Source organism: Orbicella franksi, chromosome 5, assembly GCF_964199315.1.
Source record: "Orbicella franksi chromosome 5, jaOrbFran1.1, whole genome shotgun sequence".
Lineage (NCBI taxonomy): Eukaryota > Metazoa > Cnidaria > Anthozoa > Scleractinia > Merulinidae > Orbicella > Orbicella franksi.
This window is the reverse complement of record NC_138149.1, coordinates 2988927-3009208: the sequence shown is the minus strand read 5'-3', so window position 1 is coordinate 3009208 and position 20282 is coordinate 2988927. Positions and strand designations below refer to the sequence as shown.

The window sequence follows — 20282 nt, the reverse complement described above, 5'->3', positions numbered from 1 at the left end:
TTTTTTTTAATGAAATCGGCTTGAACATTGATTAGCTGAGCTTTTTAGTTATGAAAGGGAGCTGGTAAACCTTTAATTTTTCAAAAAATCATTTGAAATAAATGTATATATATAAATTACTAAATGGAGTAAATAAAGTGTGTTGTTTAAGAATGTCAAAGGGGTCAAGGAAATAAGCCTTTTCGAAGAAAAATAAGGTAACATTACTGTACTGAATAGCACATTGTCAACCAATAGGACGAAGGCGGAAAGGAAAATTCTTTATACCGCTTTTTGGGTAGTTAGAGGTTTTCAGAAAATTGCATCCCTCTGCCGTGGCCTCTTGAACAGTTCCCTTTCTCACTAAACCTTTCTCTTTTTTGTTGCATCTAGGGGAGACGTACATAAATCTTCTTCCACTCGTAGGTAAAGCTATTCTGGATGACCAAAGTGATGGAGCAGTTGTGAAATACTTCAAAAGTAAGATACAATGAAAGTCATCTTGCCGTAGTAAGTTAGCATAGATTTTTACAATTTTGTTTTTCCGTTTGTTTTTTCTCCTTCCGGCGTTCTTGTTTCCATTGAGAAGATATATTAAACACTCGAGACAGAGTTTGACCACATTTCCAGGCGCCTCAACGTTACATAAACACTCCCCTAGGATAAGATAGACATATTTCTTTCAAAATTTTATTCTTGAAATGTTGTAGAAATTTAAAAAAATGCAGGGTTATAACTCTTATCCGTTTCTCCCATTCAACGTTTTTAAGAACGGAATTCAAAATACATCGGTTGGTATTGAAGAAATGTTGATCAGGAATAAAATAGACTAAGCTCTTCAATCTAAAACTAAAATTAAAAAACCTAACAGCAACTTTTCAATTTCAATTCTTTTTTACTTGCCTCGGATTTTTTTTAATATCCGGTTATCCAAAAATTTGCATCGATGCAACACTTCAAGCAGAATCAAACGCTATACTTGCTTTTTACAAAACCCTGATTTAACTGGACACAAAACCATTGATGTCTAGTATGTAATATGTCTTGAGATTGTTGCCGTAAATGTGCTTTTGCTCCAGTTTTCCGCCTCATCCAGTTTGCTAAAACACTCAAGAATATAGCAAATGACAGTTTTCAGGAGGCCTCGCTCCAAATTTGAATTTTGGATTTAGCTTCAGTCCTGCGATGTATTAAATTTTTGCCACGGTAGCCCATAACATTGTTTTGTTCCTCAGACATTATACACTGCGTAAAACGGAAGAAAACTGAGAAAGGTTAACTGTCTCTAACGTCCTTGTTTGAAAGTGAATATGAAGTGAAAACACGATTTGTATTCCTTCACTCACTTTTTTAAGCCTGCTTACAACAACAGGGTTCTCTTGAAATTCACTGAGCTCCCAGGTACAAACTATTTGACAATTTCTGAAGAAATCGATCAATTCTCATCTGATAAAATGTGTATAATTCCCAGCTGATGGTATTTGCCCTTAACAACCTTAATGAATATGGGGATTCTGTGGAAAGTAGAGCAACTTTCTAATTACACGCCATGCAAATCCAACAGAACAAAATTTGAAGATATATATATGTACCCTATATGCTGAGGTGTTCTTTTGAAACATGGGTTGGTAAAGGAAAGAAATATAACTTGTCCACAGAAGAAGAAACTTGATAAAAGAAATTCAATAAACATATTACTTATCAAGCATGTGTCGCTGTAGCAATCTTAAACGACTCTAGTTAGCCTCCACCATTTTCGATGCCATCGAAATTATTGATATTGCTTGGTGAAGCGACATCTTATCGCTTTACTGTAAGTTGTGTTCCTGAAAGTATGTTTAACTAGCTTAGTAGTTTCCAATGACAGTGATTTCCTTCGTTTCAAAATGCTCCGAATGAAATATAATAGCCAAACTCTGGCATGTAAACAAAAACACGGAGGTGTGGCTGACTATGGTCTTTTAAGCATAAACAGCATCAATCTCTTGATGTTCATTCATTAGGAAAACCTATTTGAAACATTAAAGCTGTCAATCGAGCAGCTTATGCCAGCGGGCTATTGGCTTGCTGTTAATTCTCATCTCGTTCCAGTGATCAAACTGACTCCCGGTAGTTGCTGGTCCAAGAAAGACTCTCCCAAGTAACTTGTCCTCAGTCCCCTTTAGAACTGGGCTCTTCACGCACAACATGAAACTTGTTTGATGCAAGATCCCGACTGGGATGTGAAATGTGAGCGTTTCGTTGAACACTGGATTCCTGTTAGGCTCTTTGATATTTGTTTTCTTTTGCTTGAGTATTCCTCCTTCGTGTATCAAAGAGACTTCCACATAAACAGCTGTAAAAGAGGTAACAAAATCTCACATCAAAATGTTCGTGTTATCTCCGTTTTACGTAACACATGTAATAGAAAAATTGCCCCTTTTATACTTCAGAATGGCTTTGGGAGGCGTGGTGGCATAGTGGTTAGTGTGTTAGATTTCGAATCGAGTGGCCTGGGCTGGGATTATTGTGTTGTGTTTTTTTGGCAAGACTCTGGTTTTAAAATATCGGGGTATTAACGAGTTTAATGCCGGGGTAACGCTATGATAGACTAAAATCTCATCCAGGGTGGCGGGGGGGAGGGAGTAGAAACACTTCTAGTCGCTTCATGCTACGAACACCAGATATAAGCGGCAGTTCGATGGGCCACTGGGCTGGAATGTTGGCTTTACGTGTTTTATCAGGGCTAAATGAATTCGTGATGCAGACAGCAAACCCCTCATTAACTTTACCGACTAGTTCAACAAAGCCCAAATCTTAAAACAATAATCTTCCTAACCGATCACCATACATTTCTTTCCGGCAGTGTTACTTCTGAGAATTTGGAGGCAGATAAAGCTGATATTCCATGGTTGATAATTTCTTTATTATCGTCACCTGTCTCCTGGACAGTTTATAGAGAAGCTAGATCTCGATCACTGCTCTAACAGATCGTTACTTGCCTGGGTCTATTTGGTCCTCTCTTCCGGCGAGGCTTCTTGCTCTGATTACCACAATTGTTAATCGCTCGGTGAGTCTAAGATATCCCAGGGAAATCATTAACTCCCCAAGAACACCCGTTGCCTAAAATAGAAAATAGAAGATAGAATTACATCGGACAGGTGCCCGTTATGACTATTGTAGTCTACAAATCCTGAGAGCCTCCCAGGGGGGGGGGGGGGGGTGGGTGGGAGGGAAAGGGAACATTACCATTTATTTCAAGACAACAAGAGATATTTTTGGGATTAATTTAAAGGAACAAGGAATATCTCTACTAACCACGGAAACTTTGGCGAAACGATTTTAGGGAACAGGGGAGAACATGAGAATCTTTCAAGGGATCAAGGAAACATGCATTCCCCCCCCCCCCTGGGAGTCCCTCAATCCTAGGATGTCTCCCTTGAATGCCTGGCTCCCTATACCAGCTGATCTGGGACCGTTTACATCAGGGAATCGTGAATGATTCTTTAGCACAATGTAAGAGAAGGAGAAGATATTCGTTTTATTCCAGGTACTCAATACTTCTGGAGTAAGTCGAATGACTTGACTGCTATATTTTGTCTTGAGTTCGTCGAGTTCGTCGAGCTTAGCAAAACATTAACCCGGCGCGTGAGAAATAAACGAGCCAAAACGCAAGGGGTGGGGTTAGACAAAGACGCTCTCGCGCTCCGCGCACGCTCGACGAAAAATCGCAAAACAAAAAAACGTCTGTGGACAGACTGCCCAACCAACCAATCATGGACTTTCCAGCGGCCTTACCTTTTGAAGAATACAAAAGCAAAAACCGACACAACGTAGGATGATTTTTTTGAAGGTGTACTATATTTCGGCTGGCCAAACCAGCCTTCTTCAGGTACAATGAAAATTTTACATTGGGACGTGTTTTTATGTAGCCGATATTTACGTAATACCGGAAATACGTAAAAGTAATTGATAGTGTAAATTAAGGATAAGCATACGGTAAAATAAAATAACATAATAAAAGAAAACAAATGGAAACAATTAATATGTTTCTTCGCGGATGTTCAGACCATCAGGATCAATTGTTCTGCCTTTTTGAATTAAAAAAGCTTCCCTGACCTTACGGATAGAGTCTCGGTTCGAAAAGATTTTTTCGATGGGGATTAACTGCATGTCGTTAGCAGTGTGGTTAGGAGAGGACAGGAAATGTTCGGCGGCTGTAGTAGGTTTAAATTTGTTGTTAGGGTTATCTATGATACGGCGGTGTTCATTACCTTTTGAACCGTTTGTATATCACGAAACAGCAATATCTCCCTTGAAAGGCTGAGCCCGCGCGCCTCTAGATCAGCGAGATGCACTGTGTGGTCACCAAGAGGCTCGTGTTGTGAGAAGCGATCGAAACTACATAGTGTCACCTTCAAACTCTGCGCGTGAAGCTTTTCGTACGCCACTCGAAATTCAAACCGCTCCTTGAACTCGAGGCTTTTGCTTTTTTTGACGGCTTTGGTCTGGAATGAGCGGTGATTTTGTGGCAGGATTTTGAGAGTGACGTAATAGTTTTCGTCATCAGCCTTTGAGGATGGAATTTCTTGTAATTCAACCTTGTGTATGGTGGCCATCAGAGTAGACCTGGGAATGAATAAAAAGATAAAAAGGACGTTATTCACTGCTTTTGGTTTATTTATCGTTTTAGGCATAAATCCCGTAGAGCGAGAGCAAAAATCGCGACAAGCGCTAGCAAATTGGAGGACCTGAGAAACTTTGAACGGTAAACAATTGCAATTTACAATTACAGTCAAATCTCTATTAGCGGTCACCCTTCGGAAATATCCAGATGACCGTTCAATAGAGGCTGACTTTTTAAAAGAGGTGATCAAAATTTAGCGGCGCATTATAGAGCAAAAAATTGAACAAGAAAACAAAAGTAAGCGCGCACTCTACATTTATTGTGCTAACAACTGTAACGCTAAGTATATCTAAGGAGTCCGCGCACTAGTCAACAGATTTTATAGTAATTTCGTTCGTAGGGCAAGCGTCGAGCGTCTTTGCCTTAAAGCGGATCATTAGCAGTTTCGGCATCTCACTTAACATGAAGTGAAAAAATCACTTGTGGTCGTCTGTGATTTAGGGTTGCATAATTTGGTGAAGCAAGTCACTGACTTTGTTCAGAGCCAATGAGAGTTCTTCGTGACCATAAAACTGCGCTCCATTTGACCACCGAATGTAACAAGTTGACCGTTCAACAGAGGGGAATTACAGTAAAATTAGCCAATCGGGAAGTCCAAACAGTGCCGCATCGAGATGTAAATACGTGAAGCGAATTTCGGGAATTTGAATGGTGATCTCTTAATAGAGGGTGACCGCTTAACAGAGGGCCGCTTAATAGAAGTTTGACTGTACAAACTACAGTTTTGCTACCAATAAGAAATGAAATTATTTGTAAAATAATCAGGCTTTGATTCGTGCCATATCAAGTCGTTAAAGCCTGAGTCTGTTTTCCAAGGTCAAAATATTTCCCCATACATTTCTATTAATGTCCGTTTTGACTGCTGACTAGGCCATCAAGACAAATAAACCGTTTTTATGTAGCTGAGAAGAAGTGCTCTGTAGGTGTCTTGAACCCTATTACCTCATGGAGTCGTATTGCAACGAGAGTTTGATCTTGCCGGCGGTTTTTTCAGGTGAGTTGGTCATAGATCCTGTCTCCGTTAACTTCTCCTCGCTCTGCAAAGAATCTTCATACTCATCAATCCACATTATTGACATAAATTAACAGGACCCCAGCTCTTGACATAAAGACGTGCAAGGGGTTGTTACAAATACGCCTTCAATGAAAGTCACCTTCACAATATCGATTCTCCTTACTCATTTTCACGCATTTCTTTTCACGTTAGTTCTGAGAATTTGATGTTTGATCAAGACAAAAACTTCAATCGCAAGTTGAAGACTATCCGTGAAATATAATCAGTTCATGATCTTTCTATGTGATTAGTGGTTTATATAAAAACCCTCATTGATTACGATTCCCCACATCCTTTCGTGAGCGAATTTCGTCCAAGTATCCTTTGAAAACTTGTCTTGAATTTAATAAAAGAGGGTAAATAAATTAAGAAAGAATGATCAAGTAACTGCAGCTAACCTCGCTCCCAGATCTCTCCCTTCGCAAGATATTTGTTAGCAGATCCTAGCCGCGCACTCATCAAAAAATACTTATAGCTGTTACCTTTTTAAGTTCATCATACGTCCTGGGCTGTATAGGTACACATTTGGTATTTGCCACTCTAAAGGGATGCCACCCAGACATGCACTCGATAAAAGAGGTGTGTGGGTCATTAGGAACGCTCTTCTCCTTCGCCTTCCTCATTACGAACTTCAATACCAGGGCAATGTATAAAACGATCACCAACGAAAGCACCAGGCTGACTATGATAATAAGAATCGCATCCACTCCTAACATGATCACGTGGTTTGAATCTCCCTGAGAGGAACGAATCAAGTGAGTTTCAGCCCCCGGGAGAACTCTGTACATAATTGGGCAGGGGTGTGCCGCTGGGACACTAAAATCAGCTTGATTTTGCCGCACTATTCTAGACTAGGCACCAAAAACCCTTAACCTAGCTCAGACTAGCTGTTTTCCAACAAGAAATTTATCACTATCGTAGTCTAACATACGTTAACTAAACCAATATCTTAAAAAGTCACTTTGGGTTTCAATTTCTATTATAGACCCCCGGGTAAAGGACGCTGTTCTAGACTAAATTATTTATACAGTGGCCACGTCTCCGCTAAATTATACCCTATTCTTGAACAAAACTGTCTGACCTCCATACCCTATCCCAGACTAAATTGCCCGAAAACGATACCCTTCACAGCGGGACATACCAGAAAGCTTATATATAGGAGTGTCCCCCCCCCCCCGCCCCACCTCTTTCCATTTCAGCCCCCTTTCTACCAGACTCAAGGAAAGTCAAGAAAGGATTATAAACAAAGCGCAAAAGAGACAGAAAACCTAAGCTATCAAGGAGGGGACTCGCGGCCTAACGCTTGTGACGTTATGAACATTACATCCTCCGAGCTTAAAATAACATCACAGGGATATTCATTCCAGCAAGAAACAGAAAAAGCAAAGAAAAATGAAGAAAGAAAAACAATCAATTGCAAGGCGGAGAAGATGCATAAGATGTAAGTTACATTTTCGTCTTAACTCTCCTTTTAACCCGCTCTCTGGCTATCTCTGTCAAGTTTCAGTGCTAAATTTTAAAGTTGTACTCACTGGTATTAATACAAACATAAGAATGAATCGGCCAATGAATGCATGTGTAATTATATTCCGAATTCATTTATCTTTTCTTTGTTCTGTTAACTTCGCGCCCGAAATAACTGACTTAAACTTAAATCGATTATCGCATAAATCTCCCGGTGAGAGATTTATAAAAAATAGACGATTTATATATAAAAGATTGATATAAAATAAGACGGGTTGCTGGTCGGAAATTTTGAAAAGAACTCCTAAGACGTACCAAGATTCGGTGTTGTGAACGTGGCTTGAAATGTTTTTCACCGCCAAGAGGTACCATTATCTCCTGGCATATTTTATTTGGCGCTATACCCTAAAAAGTATCGAGAAAGCTCCCACTGTGGACCTTTTGAGCATGAACACCCCAAGAGGTACCAAAATTGCCCTTTTGATCCCTAAAAGGTACGACGAACAACCCCGTCCGAAGTTCCCCCTCGGGATAAATCTCTTTATAACTCGGGAGTTAAAATATTAGAAAGTAAAGGTAGAGAATTAATTAAGCAGATCTAAATCGACACTTAATTACATTGTAAAATTCAGCTGTTAATCTTTCTTACGGAAACTAGAGATGACGCAAACTTCACAACCGGCAACCGAGAAATCAGTGTTCCTCACTTCAAACTCGAAATATGATCCAGTTTGTCTTGCTAGAGTCTCTAGACCGATCATAGCAACAAAAATTATTTTTATCTGCACCTTAAAGTTTTGGTTGAACTTTATTCTTTGGAATAGGGGAGTTAATTACAGTCTCAGTTGAGTGAATTTGGCGCAAAAAAACTTCTGTGTACGAGCTAAACAGCAGTCATTATGATTAGTCCTTTTCATTGTTACAAGTCCACAACTTCGTCAGAAAATATCCTCGATACTAGAGAAGAAGAATCGTACAGAGAAAGATCTAGCACTTAACAAAGGCGCTAAGAGTAAAAGACTACACAGTTCCGGATTAACTGCACTTGATTTTACTACGCTCGAGTAATTGTTATTAATGAGGGAAATAATTATATTAGCATAGAAAGGTATACCCTGAGTACTGAATCACCTGAATGAAACAGAACAGTTCTGGTTCGACACAAATGAAGTTTATTAAAAAGAGTATTTAAAAATCAAGGAGAAGGACAGAACGAAATCGAAAACTCTGCCTGGATTGCTAGTAATGCGATTGACACTTCAATGCACACAGTTGCCGCCAAATTTATAATTGGTAATCGTTGCGTGACATCATTATTAACATACTAATTAGGCACAAATCAGTATAACCAAATAGTTTTGAAATCCAGTACGGAATAAACTTAGCAATAAATTTTCTTTTAATGGTGACAGTGAATTCGATCTATTTGCCGTGTTTGTGCAGATTGCCCCTGAGCTGGCGCCAAAACACGAACCATTTTAGTAGTCCTTATTAATCAAAGGATGTATTTTTTTTTTTCTGTTACTTCAGTAATTTCGTGGCTGACGAACTAGCAATATTCGAAAGAAGTAAGAAATCAAAATAAGCCCGGACTATCTGATAATAACATCCAAATAAAAGGAAGTACGCTATTTCACATGAACTACAGAAGACCTCTAGTGCATTTTTAGACTATAATTATAGAATCAACATTCTTTTGAAATAGTTCCGCAGTCTCTGTTGCTTACAGCAGCTTAATAAGTCTTAAACTAATAAATCGTCGAAGTATCATTCTAAAAATTAAAAATACATCCTAATATTACTTTATTAGAAGGTACTTCTATTTTCGGCAGAAAAGCTTATAAATTAATATTCAAATTTAAGTGCTGCTTTCGAGACTCGGATTTTACCGTTAAAATTTTAAACTTGTTCACGTTGAGAGACTAGTCGATGTAAAACAACTACCAAACTTCCAAACAAACAGATAGCAACTTACCTGGTGCAATTTAAATCGGTATTTAACCTTCCAAGTCACCTTACGCGTTTCGGTTATTAGCTGGCTGACCAAATGATTCGACCTCAATACGCGATATTACGGAAACGCGCTCACTCAAGTTTCTGTTAAAATCCCACCTTACAGTTAAACTAGCTTCCAAGCTTTGCCATATTCATGGCGAGCCTGGAAGCAAGCCGTTTCCAAGGCCTCTGTAAATCACTACATCTCTTTGGTCCATCAGTTGAGCGCGGTCTGTGATAATATAAATACAACAGAAAAAAAACCGCCAGTTTTTTGCTACCGTTAGAATAATTTCACTGTTGTATTATTCATATTTGCTGAAGCTCAATTGAGCGTGACTCTTCAATCTTTTGTTCTCTGAATAAACAATCCGTCTGAGAAACAGAAGAACACGGGCATGTTGTGCTGAACAAACGAACTGTATATGACTAATCTATGCTGCTTTATTTACATGCATGCGAGGACTTTGAAAGATTTTTTTCAATTAGGTCAGCTTGAATTTTCATGTCCTTTATTAAACTGAAAAGTTTCGAGAAACGCTTCCCAAAATGTAGCTATTTTGCTTTTGATTCCTTTTTGACAGAACTTGTAATTTCAACTTCAGGTGGAAAAGTAAACAGTGTTTCTTTTCAGTTTGCAGCCTTAATCATTTGTGCAAAAACGCGCAATTCATGAAATGAGTCATTGATCCAATCACAAAAAAGTTTACTAAATACTTCCAGTGGCGTACCAGACCCCGCTGAAACCAATCAAACCTTTGTACTGACGATCATACATGTTTAAGGAAATGGCCAAAAACCTGGTATCGCCCAGTTTGAGAATGAACAGCTGAAGAACCGTGGCGCCCAGTTGTGATCAGTTGTTTGGAAGCCTGTTAAAGGAGCCACATCATGGTTTGCGCGGAATCTTGAAAAGTTTAGCCTAAATGTTTCAAGTTCATGGTCTGTAATCCTTGTTAATCTTCTCCATCCTTAACCATCCTTGTTCCTTTATGATTTATTATTATCTCTTGGTGTTTTTCCCACCTTAGTAAACTACTATTTTCAGGTTTCCTTCAATTTAAAGGTTACGTTTTACCCGCCCAAAATACAAGTAACCCCAAATACCATGACTAAGCTCCTTTGCGGATTATAAAAGTTAGACAGACGGTTAGTTTCTCGTGTACAAGAGTGTGATAACTCATTCTGTTTGTCAGCTAGATTTGAGAATTGATTTATGTCAGAAAACTTGATGGACACAAAATATAAACAGAACGCTCACTGAAAAGTAATAAACCTAAATTCAAGTTCACCCTACTCTGGATTAGCTTCGGAAATCGTGCCAATGGAAGGGGCGGGTTCAGGTCAGTACCATAACCTTTAACATGACGAGATGCTACAAACTACTCCCAGTATATTTCACAGGTTTTCGAAACAATGTCAGAGAGTTAGATGGGAATGCTAAAATGCCACTTATGATAAAATTTCCGGCGATTTCTCATATCCGCTAACAAATCAAGCATATCTCAGATCCCAGTTACCATTTTAAAATTCGTTATTCCTCAGATGACAGTTGAAAGTGTTGTCAGACAACTTTTTGCAAGAATCATTTTTCTATGAACATTTTTCAAAATAAAACAAAAACAGACTACACAGTTAAAAACGCAAAATAACTTTTATTAATGTCTTTGTTGGTACTTTGACTAAATAAAATCATTCTTTGTTTCATTTATCGCAGGTAAGTTCATTGACCCACTCTCGGGATAACTTAGAATTTCGAAGTTTATGGATGAGAAAGGATTTGAAAATTCTGTTTCGTTGTTTTTAAAACGTGCAGTGTATCTGCTCAATCTTTTTCTGTCATATATTTGCGACGTCAATATTTTTTTCTCAGGACCTTAGCTGCAGTAGAAATCCAAAGCTGTGATTGTGGGCTTGTAACTAAATACACTTATAAATTATTTGTCAATAAAAGCTACTCTGAATACAGTTAAGACACTCCAACCACGCACACTTGACGTTTTTTGTTTCGGTACATTTTGTTAGTGACCATAAAATGAAAGCTCTTTGTATGATGTACAAAACTGGCGTTTTTACAGTGTAAAAACGCGCTATAAATACTCTTATAAGGGTTAGGGCAGTACGTATTCTCACGTAGAATATGTACAAAAAAAGATCAAGTGTTTTACGGTTGGGGTGTACTCACTGTAATCAAGGATTCTTAATCGTCGTTGCTAAGATCAGGGATTTGTGCTGAGTTATTTTGGTGAAAATTAGTTCTGCGTTCTGATGATCGAATTTCAAGCTGTAAACACGTGTGATAGAAGTGGTATTTGTCACACATCTTCTGAGTTGCGAGTGATAACAACGAGTTAACATCCGTTCCAGGATCTGTTGAAACAAAACGATGTATTTTTAGAAACTGGGTTAAATTATTATCGGTAATAAAAGGGAAAGAGCTTAGAGTGACCAAGTTCATAAGTCTCAAAAATCTGATTTGTTCAAAATTATAATTTCTTCTTACATGATGTCAGCATATGTGGGGAGAATTAGAAAATCATCAACTGCATGGGGGAGTTGTATTGATTTGCCATCAAATTCTTAAATTAACATTGAGAGGGTTACCGTAAACTGCCGCTTATAGTCCCCCCCCCCCCTCCCCCGATTACAGGCTCATCTTCTTGAAAACCAAAACATATCTCCGGATATAAGCCTCCCTCTAGCTTTCCTTGTTTTGAATTCTTTTTATTATGTTTAGAAGCTCAATTACCAGTAAGTGAACTACCTATTTCGTTCAACACTGACATGTGCAGCCATAGTTCGTTTCGAAACGGTTTCTTTATTCCGGTTATAAGCCCCCTCGGATATAAGCCCCTCCGTTTATAAGCCCGTCTAAAAGCCCTTACGAAGTTGTATAAGCTCAGGGCTTATAAGCGGCAGTGTACGATATATGACTTAAATGTTAAAGTAAAGAAAACGTGCAGTCACATGAAAAACAATCATATAAGGACATATAAGGACATGAACATCACATATCAACGTACCTATGACCATATGAGCCGACAGCACTGTTTTGCCAGCGGTTAAAGACCAGACATGCACATTATGAACGCTTAACACGTGATCAGTACTCGTCAAATCTTTTCTTACGTCAGCTAGCCGTATGCTTGAAGGCACTCCTGAAATTAATGTTGGACAAATTAATACACAGTTTGATATTATTCAAAATTATTGTATGGCAAATTAGTCCACGACAAAAGGAGAATTCAGAGTGGTTCCCAGAGCGCTCCAAATTTTGCAATACGGACCGTTAAGACGGACCGCTTAGAAATAGTTTCAGCAAATTGATTTTCCGAAACATTGCACAAACAAAGTTCCCTTTATGCCTGGAGGATACTTTCAGTTAAACTTTCACGATAGCGGCCTGAAATATGCAAATATATGCTTAACTTTGGCGCGCGCTTACTGAGGATTGATGTATTAATTTATCAGCAAAATTTTAAAATCATGATAGCCATTATAAGAAATGCTTTATTGAACTAGCTTGTCCGGTTCGTATTGGGGAATATTGGTCTCGTTCTGCTTTCAGTGCAAGTTTATTCACCTCGCCTGCGGCGGGGTCCATAAAACTTGCAAACAAACAAAAAGACCAATATTTTTCCAATAGGGACCTCACGCGAGTTCAGTAACATAGATATCTATTCTACTTATTGATGGAGCTACCGTCTATGCGCACCATGTGCGATTAACACAAACTTAAAAATATAAGAATTCAAAAGAACAGCACATAATGCACTGTCTAAGATCAACAGAGTACAATGTATACTTTACAAAGACCTTCAATTAGGTTAAAAACTTCTAACTGACATTTGACCGAGGAGAAATTTGTGTTATGAAATTTCATCATTTTTGAGTGACTAACAACTAAATTACGACAAGTTTAAGAAAAATAAGCGTTTAATTAAACGTCACCTCTACTTCGGATTGAATCTGAGAGACTTATTGTTGGGTTTATTACGAATTATAATGCAAAATTCTCTAATTATTCAAATAAAGAATAGCGTAATTTATGTAAAATACCTTCTAGTAAGATATTAATAGAGTCTCTTAGAACACTGTAAGTGGACAAGAGAACCACACATGCGCCCACAAGGCTAATAATGGGGTCAGCGATTTCCCACGAGGGCTGCAAAGGAAAATCGACAGGTTATGTAACAAAACAACAACAGAATGGCAAATGGATTTTCAGTACTTAATGTTTTGTCATTTGATTGGTTGAGAGACCAACACTGACGTCCTATTCAAACACTGTTTACAGTAAATTATTTCAATGAAGTTCACAGTCTGCCTCGAAAACGAGCGACTCTGTGTTTGAATGAGAAATCAACCAAGGGACTCAGATATAAAATAAACGATCTATTGATTTCTCACTGTATTCCAGATTCTTTTCGCCACTAAAATCAACCGAAATCTTGTTTAACCTCGTTATAGGTAACCATGGTAACCGATGAAACCCATGCCTACAGTTGCCTGTCATGCCTCCCGACTAGTATGACCCCGACTGCCAGAACCCGCATCACAGTGTTGTCTTTCCTAAATTCACAACCACACTCTTAGCCACAGTTATCTCGTACGAATCGTGGGATTGTTGGCAAGTTCATACAGATCTTTTGATTCTGACAGCAAGTTGACAATTAAGACTGAATAAATTTCTATCAATTTGACCTCAACTTACATTGATTTTGATGAGTATGGCACCAACAAGCACAGCAAAACTATGAAGAACATCACCAACAGTGTGAAGAATGGCGGCCTTAACTGTCATGCTTGTCTCATGATGGTGATCTCCGTGATGAGAATGAACGTTTAACAAGCAAATAATTCTACGAGTAAAGTAAAAGACAATTAGATGTTTTCAACGAAATACATCATGTGCAAACCGAGGCCCTGTCCAAACTACGCCGGAGAGATCTGAAAACGGCGTTTTCACTCCAAAACGCATCAAATGTTTTCCGCCCACATTACACATTTGTGTTTGAGGAAAACTCAGTGAGGAAATCACGTGACTATCGTGACCTCATCGTTTTCGAAAAGCTTCGTTTTCAAAGTGTTTTTTTCCACACTGAAAGGAAAAGCCGGCGTTTTCAAATTCTTCAGCGGTTTGAAGAGCGTTTGCGAAAAGCTCTGTTTTCGTGGCGGATTTGTGTGGACGCTAGGAATAACCGTAGAAATAAAGCTGCGTTTTCAAATTTCCCCGACATGGCGTGAACGCTGCCTGCGTTGTCTGACGCTCAAAACCTCTAGCTTCTTCCAAGCATTCAGTTAGTCGGGCGCAACATGAAAAAAAGGCGGAGCGAAATGAAGGAGAGGGAGGCTCAGTGTGCAGCGCTTCTAACTGAACGCCTGTTATCAAACCTCATCCATCAATGTAAAGGCTCGCTTTCTTACGGAGGAAACGCATACAAGAAGTGGCCAATCATGAGTTGGTTCTGTTCTCGTGGACCGGTACACAAGAACCGTTTGTTTACCAGTGCACGAGGACACAGCCTTGTTTTGACAGCAAAGGAACTACGGCCATGTTTCTCTTGACATGTTTTCTTGACACATGGATGTATCTCTGGTATAGCTGAACAAATTTTCTTTAAGTTTTATTTGCTACACGGCGAAACAAAACTATCCTATGACAAGTGCCGCTGCAGCTGTCCTTGTATAGCTTAAAGCTGTTTTTCTAAGTCAGGTAGAGCTAGAATAAGGACAATCTTCATAAGGTACCGAGTAAGCGGTAACAGGACAAACGACAGAGCGACCCTCAAAACAAAGTTTTTAGCCAAATAACTCATTCCAGTGGCGCTGAAAAAGAAACCTCAAACATGCACTTATTTTCCAAGGATTATAAACAGGAAAGGAAAACTAAGTTAATTTCTCTTTTGTCAATTACGTTCGCAGATATAAAATGAAATATCAAGACGAAAGGAGGCGTATAAATTAAAGTGAACAAAAGAAGGGTTTTTGGCCAGTTATGGAGTCTGGGGCCTGTTTTGCAAAAAGTTGGCGATTGCAGACGATGTTGAAAATCAGAATAAACATCATGGTTTGTAAACCGTTTATTGAGTAGATGGGATTAGCTGATTTGTTTTAGCTCCCTGTAGCCCTTTTATCCCTCAGGGAAGACGTAAATGATTAAAGACATCGAAAGAAACATTCCATTTATCTGCATACTTACGTTATATTGGCACAAAAAGCCAACGCCGCCGTCACTATCATTGCGTCAGAATTCACGTGACCGTGATGACCGCTTTGTCCTGAGGTTAGTCTAAGAATTGATTCATACGTGAGCACACCGGTCAGCAGCCATAACGTCGCTATTACAGCGCATGCACCAAGGATTTCTGCCAATTACAAAACAGTTGCAATCTGTAAGTACATCCATAATCCATTTCTTGGGTTATGCAACCTGTGACTTTACAAGAGGAGATAAAGAGTAAGGGAGTTAATCCCTCTCGAGCTATTTTTAGACATGGTATCCAGTCCTCTCATCGATAACTTTACCAAGCGTGTTGTGTGGAAGGTTTCGTTGAAAATGAAAATGCGCGTGTGAAACAGCTTGGGCTGTCTACGTGAGTGATGTATTGAGTAAAGTATGAATTAGTGAGAGGCGCGGTGGCCTCATGGTTAGTGCGCTCGTCTCCGGATCGAGCGGTCCGGATTCGAACCCTGGCCGGGGACATTGTGTTGTGTTCTTGAGCAAGACAGTTTACTCTCACAGTGCCTCTGGGTACCGGCGAACTTAATGTTGGGGGTAACCCTGCGATGGACTAGCATCCCATCCAGGGGGGAGTAGAAATACTCCTAGTCGCTTCATGCTACAGAAACCGGGATAAGCTCCGGCCTGGTGGGCCACTTGGCTCGTATGCAGACTTAACCTTACCTACCATGAATTAGTTGAACAAGCAGGGCTTTCCACGTAAGTAATAAATTCGAGTCACTCGACCAGCTATTTTTAGACCCTCCTGGATTTCAGAAGCCGCGAGTGATCTTAAAATAACTGAGGGCGTATTACCTTGGAAATAAGGCCTACATGGGACATATGCTCTCTCAACCTTCATCTTCTCTTAGAGTGCGTTCCTTTGGGGTGATGTGGATCAGGATCAGTGATTCAAGATCACTCGGGTCATGGTGCATCAAAGGAACCGATGAATCCACGGATTCATCGGTTCCTTTGATGAACCATGATCTGAGTGATCTTGGATCACTGATCCTAATCCACATCACCCCAAAGGAACGCACCCTTAATGTATGCGAAGATATTATGTTGTTAGAAATATGTTTTATAACTTTTGATCAAAAGAGATTTGCTAAAGCAAAGACATGGAAAAAATTACTGAAAGATGTAATACTCGACGTTTCGGAGTCATGATGACGCCATTATCAAGAGAAAATAAGTATATCAAAGCGAATATTTAAGAAGGTCAGTTAGAGCTGAAAATTAACATGCCTTATAACGAGTTAAAAAAATATTTTTTACCAGCTCTGTAATATCCGAATGTTTTCTTTTCGTTTGGTTTCCACCGTGCAATCCATGAAGCAACCAGGCTCATCAGAAGTGAGTTGAGATCAAAAAAATGGTGCAGGGCGTCATTCATTACAGCGAGACTGTTGGCAAGAAACCCACCTGAAAGAAACGAGGGCACTGTTTGATATGTTTGTTATTGCCCGGGCTTTAGGTTCAGATATGAAAGGAGCTCAGTCGCGGTATTTTGAGTTATTTTGGCCACTTACAAAATTACCTTTAAATTGAACGAAACGTGAAAGTAGCAGTTTACTAAGTTAGTGAAAAACACCAAAGGTATAATAATAAACCACAAAGGAACATATTTCAAACGACGAACTTGAAAACTTTAGGCTAAATTTTTCAAGATACGCAAACTGAGACGTAGCTACCTTAAAACTCTAGATTTTCGTACAAGCCACTCTTAAAGTTTTGTCACTTATTTTCGATTTGTTTTTGTATTTGTTTTAGTTTTTGAATTTCAAGGCTCAATCCCAGTGTGGCTCTTCCTTTAGTGAGATCGCCGAGTCAGTGACAGACAAACAGTAGCCAATGTCTGTTCTAAAGATGGCCGAGATTTTCTCCCATTTGTACCGTTTGAGACTCAGGTCACGTATTACACGAAACGGTTTGTGAAACCGCTAAAAAAACGATATTCAATTAAATAATCGAAAAAAAATGGTCAAAAGGGCAAGGAAACCATTGTAATTTAAATTATATTTTTTCATTGGTAGAAACCACTAAAATGCAAAAGAGAAAAGCCATCTAAAGTCCTCAGTTCCATGGCTACTGAAATCCCGATCAAAAAACCTTTTTAATAAACTAACCCAGCTGAACTATAAGAGAAAGCAAGCAAATAAAAACATATTTAGAACTTTAAACAAGAGGAACACACCCGGCCCAAAGTTTAAATGGCTTTTTATCACTAAATTGTCATAGCAAACAATGTTATGAATGCCGCATTGAAACCGCATGTGTATAGATCGAGGTTTAAATTCCAGTTCAGTGTTAATATAAATGAAAACTTTCAACATTAAATATAAATAATTTTTATGAAAGAAAAATAACAAGTAGAGCTCTTGTTTTGAGAATGAAATGATCAATGCGAGACCGTTGTCAAGAGATACACGTCGTTATCATTACAATTTGTGAACCGCTTAACTTACGACGGATTTCAACTCTCCGTCAGTTTTAAGATATTTATGAACGATACAAATCCCAACTCGTTCAGTCCATCTGGGTTGAGATTGAGTATACTAATAAAAAAATATAATTTATGGCATGTTAGGAAATAATTCCTTACTTGTAGAATTAAGAGCCAAACCAAGAACTCTAAATTTGACAAATAAATTCTGCATAATTAACCCCTTATATTGACCAGAATATTCGTTTTTGGCGAATAAAAACTTTTTCTTGTTCAAAATGTTACGTATTTCTGCATGAATTGATTAAAACGTTGCTTTCGAAAAAAACGTATTCAATTCTGCAGTAAGAAATAAAACAGAGAATAAAGGTTTTTTAGTGCAGATATCTCGCATCATTTACTATTTGTTATTACAGCGGCTAGGACCGTATATCTGGAAGAGTTACTTACCTATAACTTCACATATGATGAAAACCGTGCAAAACACACACGCCGTGATCAAACGTCTTCTCGCATCATTTTCGTGACTTTGATTTTCTCGTCTGACAAACTCGCAGGCAATTTCTTCGTCACCTTGTGAAAGCTTCGAGTATTGATTTCCCGCCATGATATTCCTCCGCATTTTATTCCGCGGCTGGTAAATTTTGCTGACTGTCTTAATCGGACGTAATCTTTGCTAGTGACTGATCGCTACGCAATGGACGCGATAAAATGTGGACCAATCAGGTTCGACAACGCTTGCTGCCGAAACTACAGATGTATCAACAAACAACATGAAAAGTAAACGAAGCTTAAAAGTCCCTGATATAGTAATTGAATTGTTTCCATTCAAAATTTGCATACAAAGCGAAGTGATATTCCAAAATATCCTAGTCAGACGTCTTTCTACCATTTTAACGTCCACAAGACTTGACTGTATAAACTTTATCCCTTGGTCGCGAGCGGGTTTTTATCATTGGTTGTTTAAGATGAGAAAAACTTTGAAACCACACTATCATTATATTACTACTGTTATTTAAAGAAAATAAAGCCTTATTATAGGCAAAATAAAATCGAGGATTTGTAACAAAATATATCATTTCCTATTCGTGAGGACTATTCGGTCCATTTCAATAACCTTGCGTATTTTGTTTCTATCACGTATTTGCAATTTGTTTTTGTTTTATTCTTCTAAAACAGGAATCCTGCCGTTCTATTAATAACTGACGATTCTACAGAAAAAATTGAGCAGCCGATATCATCAAACTTTCAGTCGGTAATGGGACAAAAGTTCCATTTCTTCAATAAATCAGGTTATAAAATGATCCCTCGATCCCATCTCTTTCCTCCGCTACAATTAGCTAAAAGACATTTTATTTCAGATAACAAGGGGAAGGGAAGCACTAATTGTTTATTCTATTTCACAACCAGTATTTGCCCTTATCATTTAAATGTCTCAGTGATATTGACAATCTCAAAGTTCAGCATGCGATTGAGATTTGCATAGATCAAAATGTTTACGGAGTTTTGTACATTTACTCCCGACAAGAAATCGACTCTGCAGTAAAAACCATTTTTGTTTGTATTAGCTAGCGCGATTGTATCACGGTTTCTTAAAAAACTAAATAAACTATGAAACCTTGGTATTGTAATTATTTTGCATCCAGGAGGTATCAATACGCGGGAAGTCAAGAGATATTTTCAAGAGAATGAATAATTGTTTTAAGAGTTTGTTTTTTCGACAGCTGTTTCAAGAAGCATATTCTCTCAGGAAATCTTGTTTCATTGTTATTCATATTTCAGGGAATTTTGATAAATTGAAACAATCTTACAAATCGCGCCAGCCAGAACTTACCACATCACAGGGAAGGAGAAAAGCTCTTCAACTAATACCCATTACCTAATATGAAACCGGCCATGTGTTGTTTCGCTACGCCGGTGAAATTCGAAAACGGAGGTTTCACCCTGAAAACGCATCAATTGTTTTCGGTCCACACTACGCCGGAGGAATTTAAAAACGCAACAATCAACGGTCATTTTAGATTTGTATATGAGGAAAACTCGGTCAGGATACCTCATTATCGTGACCCCGTCGTTTTCGAAAAGCTCCGTTTTCAAAATGTTTTCCGTCTACACGAAAACGAAAAGTCAGCGTTTTCAAATTCCTCCGGTTCGAAGAGCGTTTTCCAAAAGCTCCGTTTTCGTGACGGATTAGTGTGGACGGTAGGCCTAACCGTATAAACAATGCTGCGTTTTCAAATTTCTCTGGCTTAGTGTGGACGCTCCCCTAGCAAAAGCCATCTTTATGCTCAGGAATACTTTAAGGGGCCCAAACTTCCTTTCGAGACTAAGAAGTCAGTAACCTTTTCGCCTCAGGACAATTTCTAATATACTGGGAAGTGCTTTATCACGGTTCGAAGTCGTTTCCACAGCCGTAAAAATTGACTTCAATGGTTTTGACCGTTTATTTAGC

At 38.7% G+C, this 20282-nt stretch overlaps 1 protein-coding gene across 5 annotated transcripts; it reads right to left on the bottom strand.

The window, feature by feature from the left end:
- Positions 1-18736, bottom strand: LOC145486788 (proton-coupled zinc antiporter SLC30A8-like). 5 transcript variants are annotated; one of them, XM_081465503.1, is made up of 8 exons: positions 18281-18736; positions 16663-16809; positions 15361-15526; positions 13873-14020; positions 13218-13323; positions 12182-12316; positions 11344-11528; positions 6382-6436 (listed from the first exon to the last, which is right to left on the bottom strand). In XM_081465503.1, the coding sequence occupies exons 1-7, from the start codon at positions 18450-18452 to the stop codon at positions 11359-11361; spliced, it is 1044 nt and encodes a 347-aa protein (XP_081321629.1). In that variant the 5' UTR covers positions 18453-18736; the 3' UTR covers positions 6382-6436; positions 11344-11358. The 5 variants fall into 5 exon arrangements, with proteins under 5 accessions (XP_081321626.1, XP_081321625.1, XP_081321624.1 ...); XM_081465501.1 differs by lacking the exon at positions 6382-6436 and having other exon boundaries at positions 9698-11528; XM_081465500.1 differs by lacking the exons at positions 12182-12316; positions 13218-13323; positions 13873-14020; ... (1 more) ...; positions 16663-16809; positions 18281-18736 and adding exons at positions 1-2314; positions 2961-3081; positions 4233-4587; positions 5588-5682 and having other exon boundaries at positions 6182-6436; positions 11344-11391.
- Between the last annotated feature and the right edge of the window lie 1546 nt (positions 18737-20282).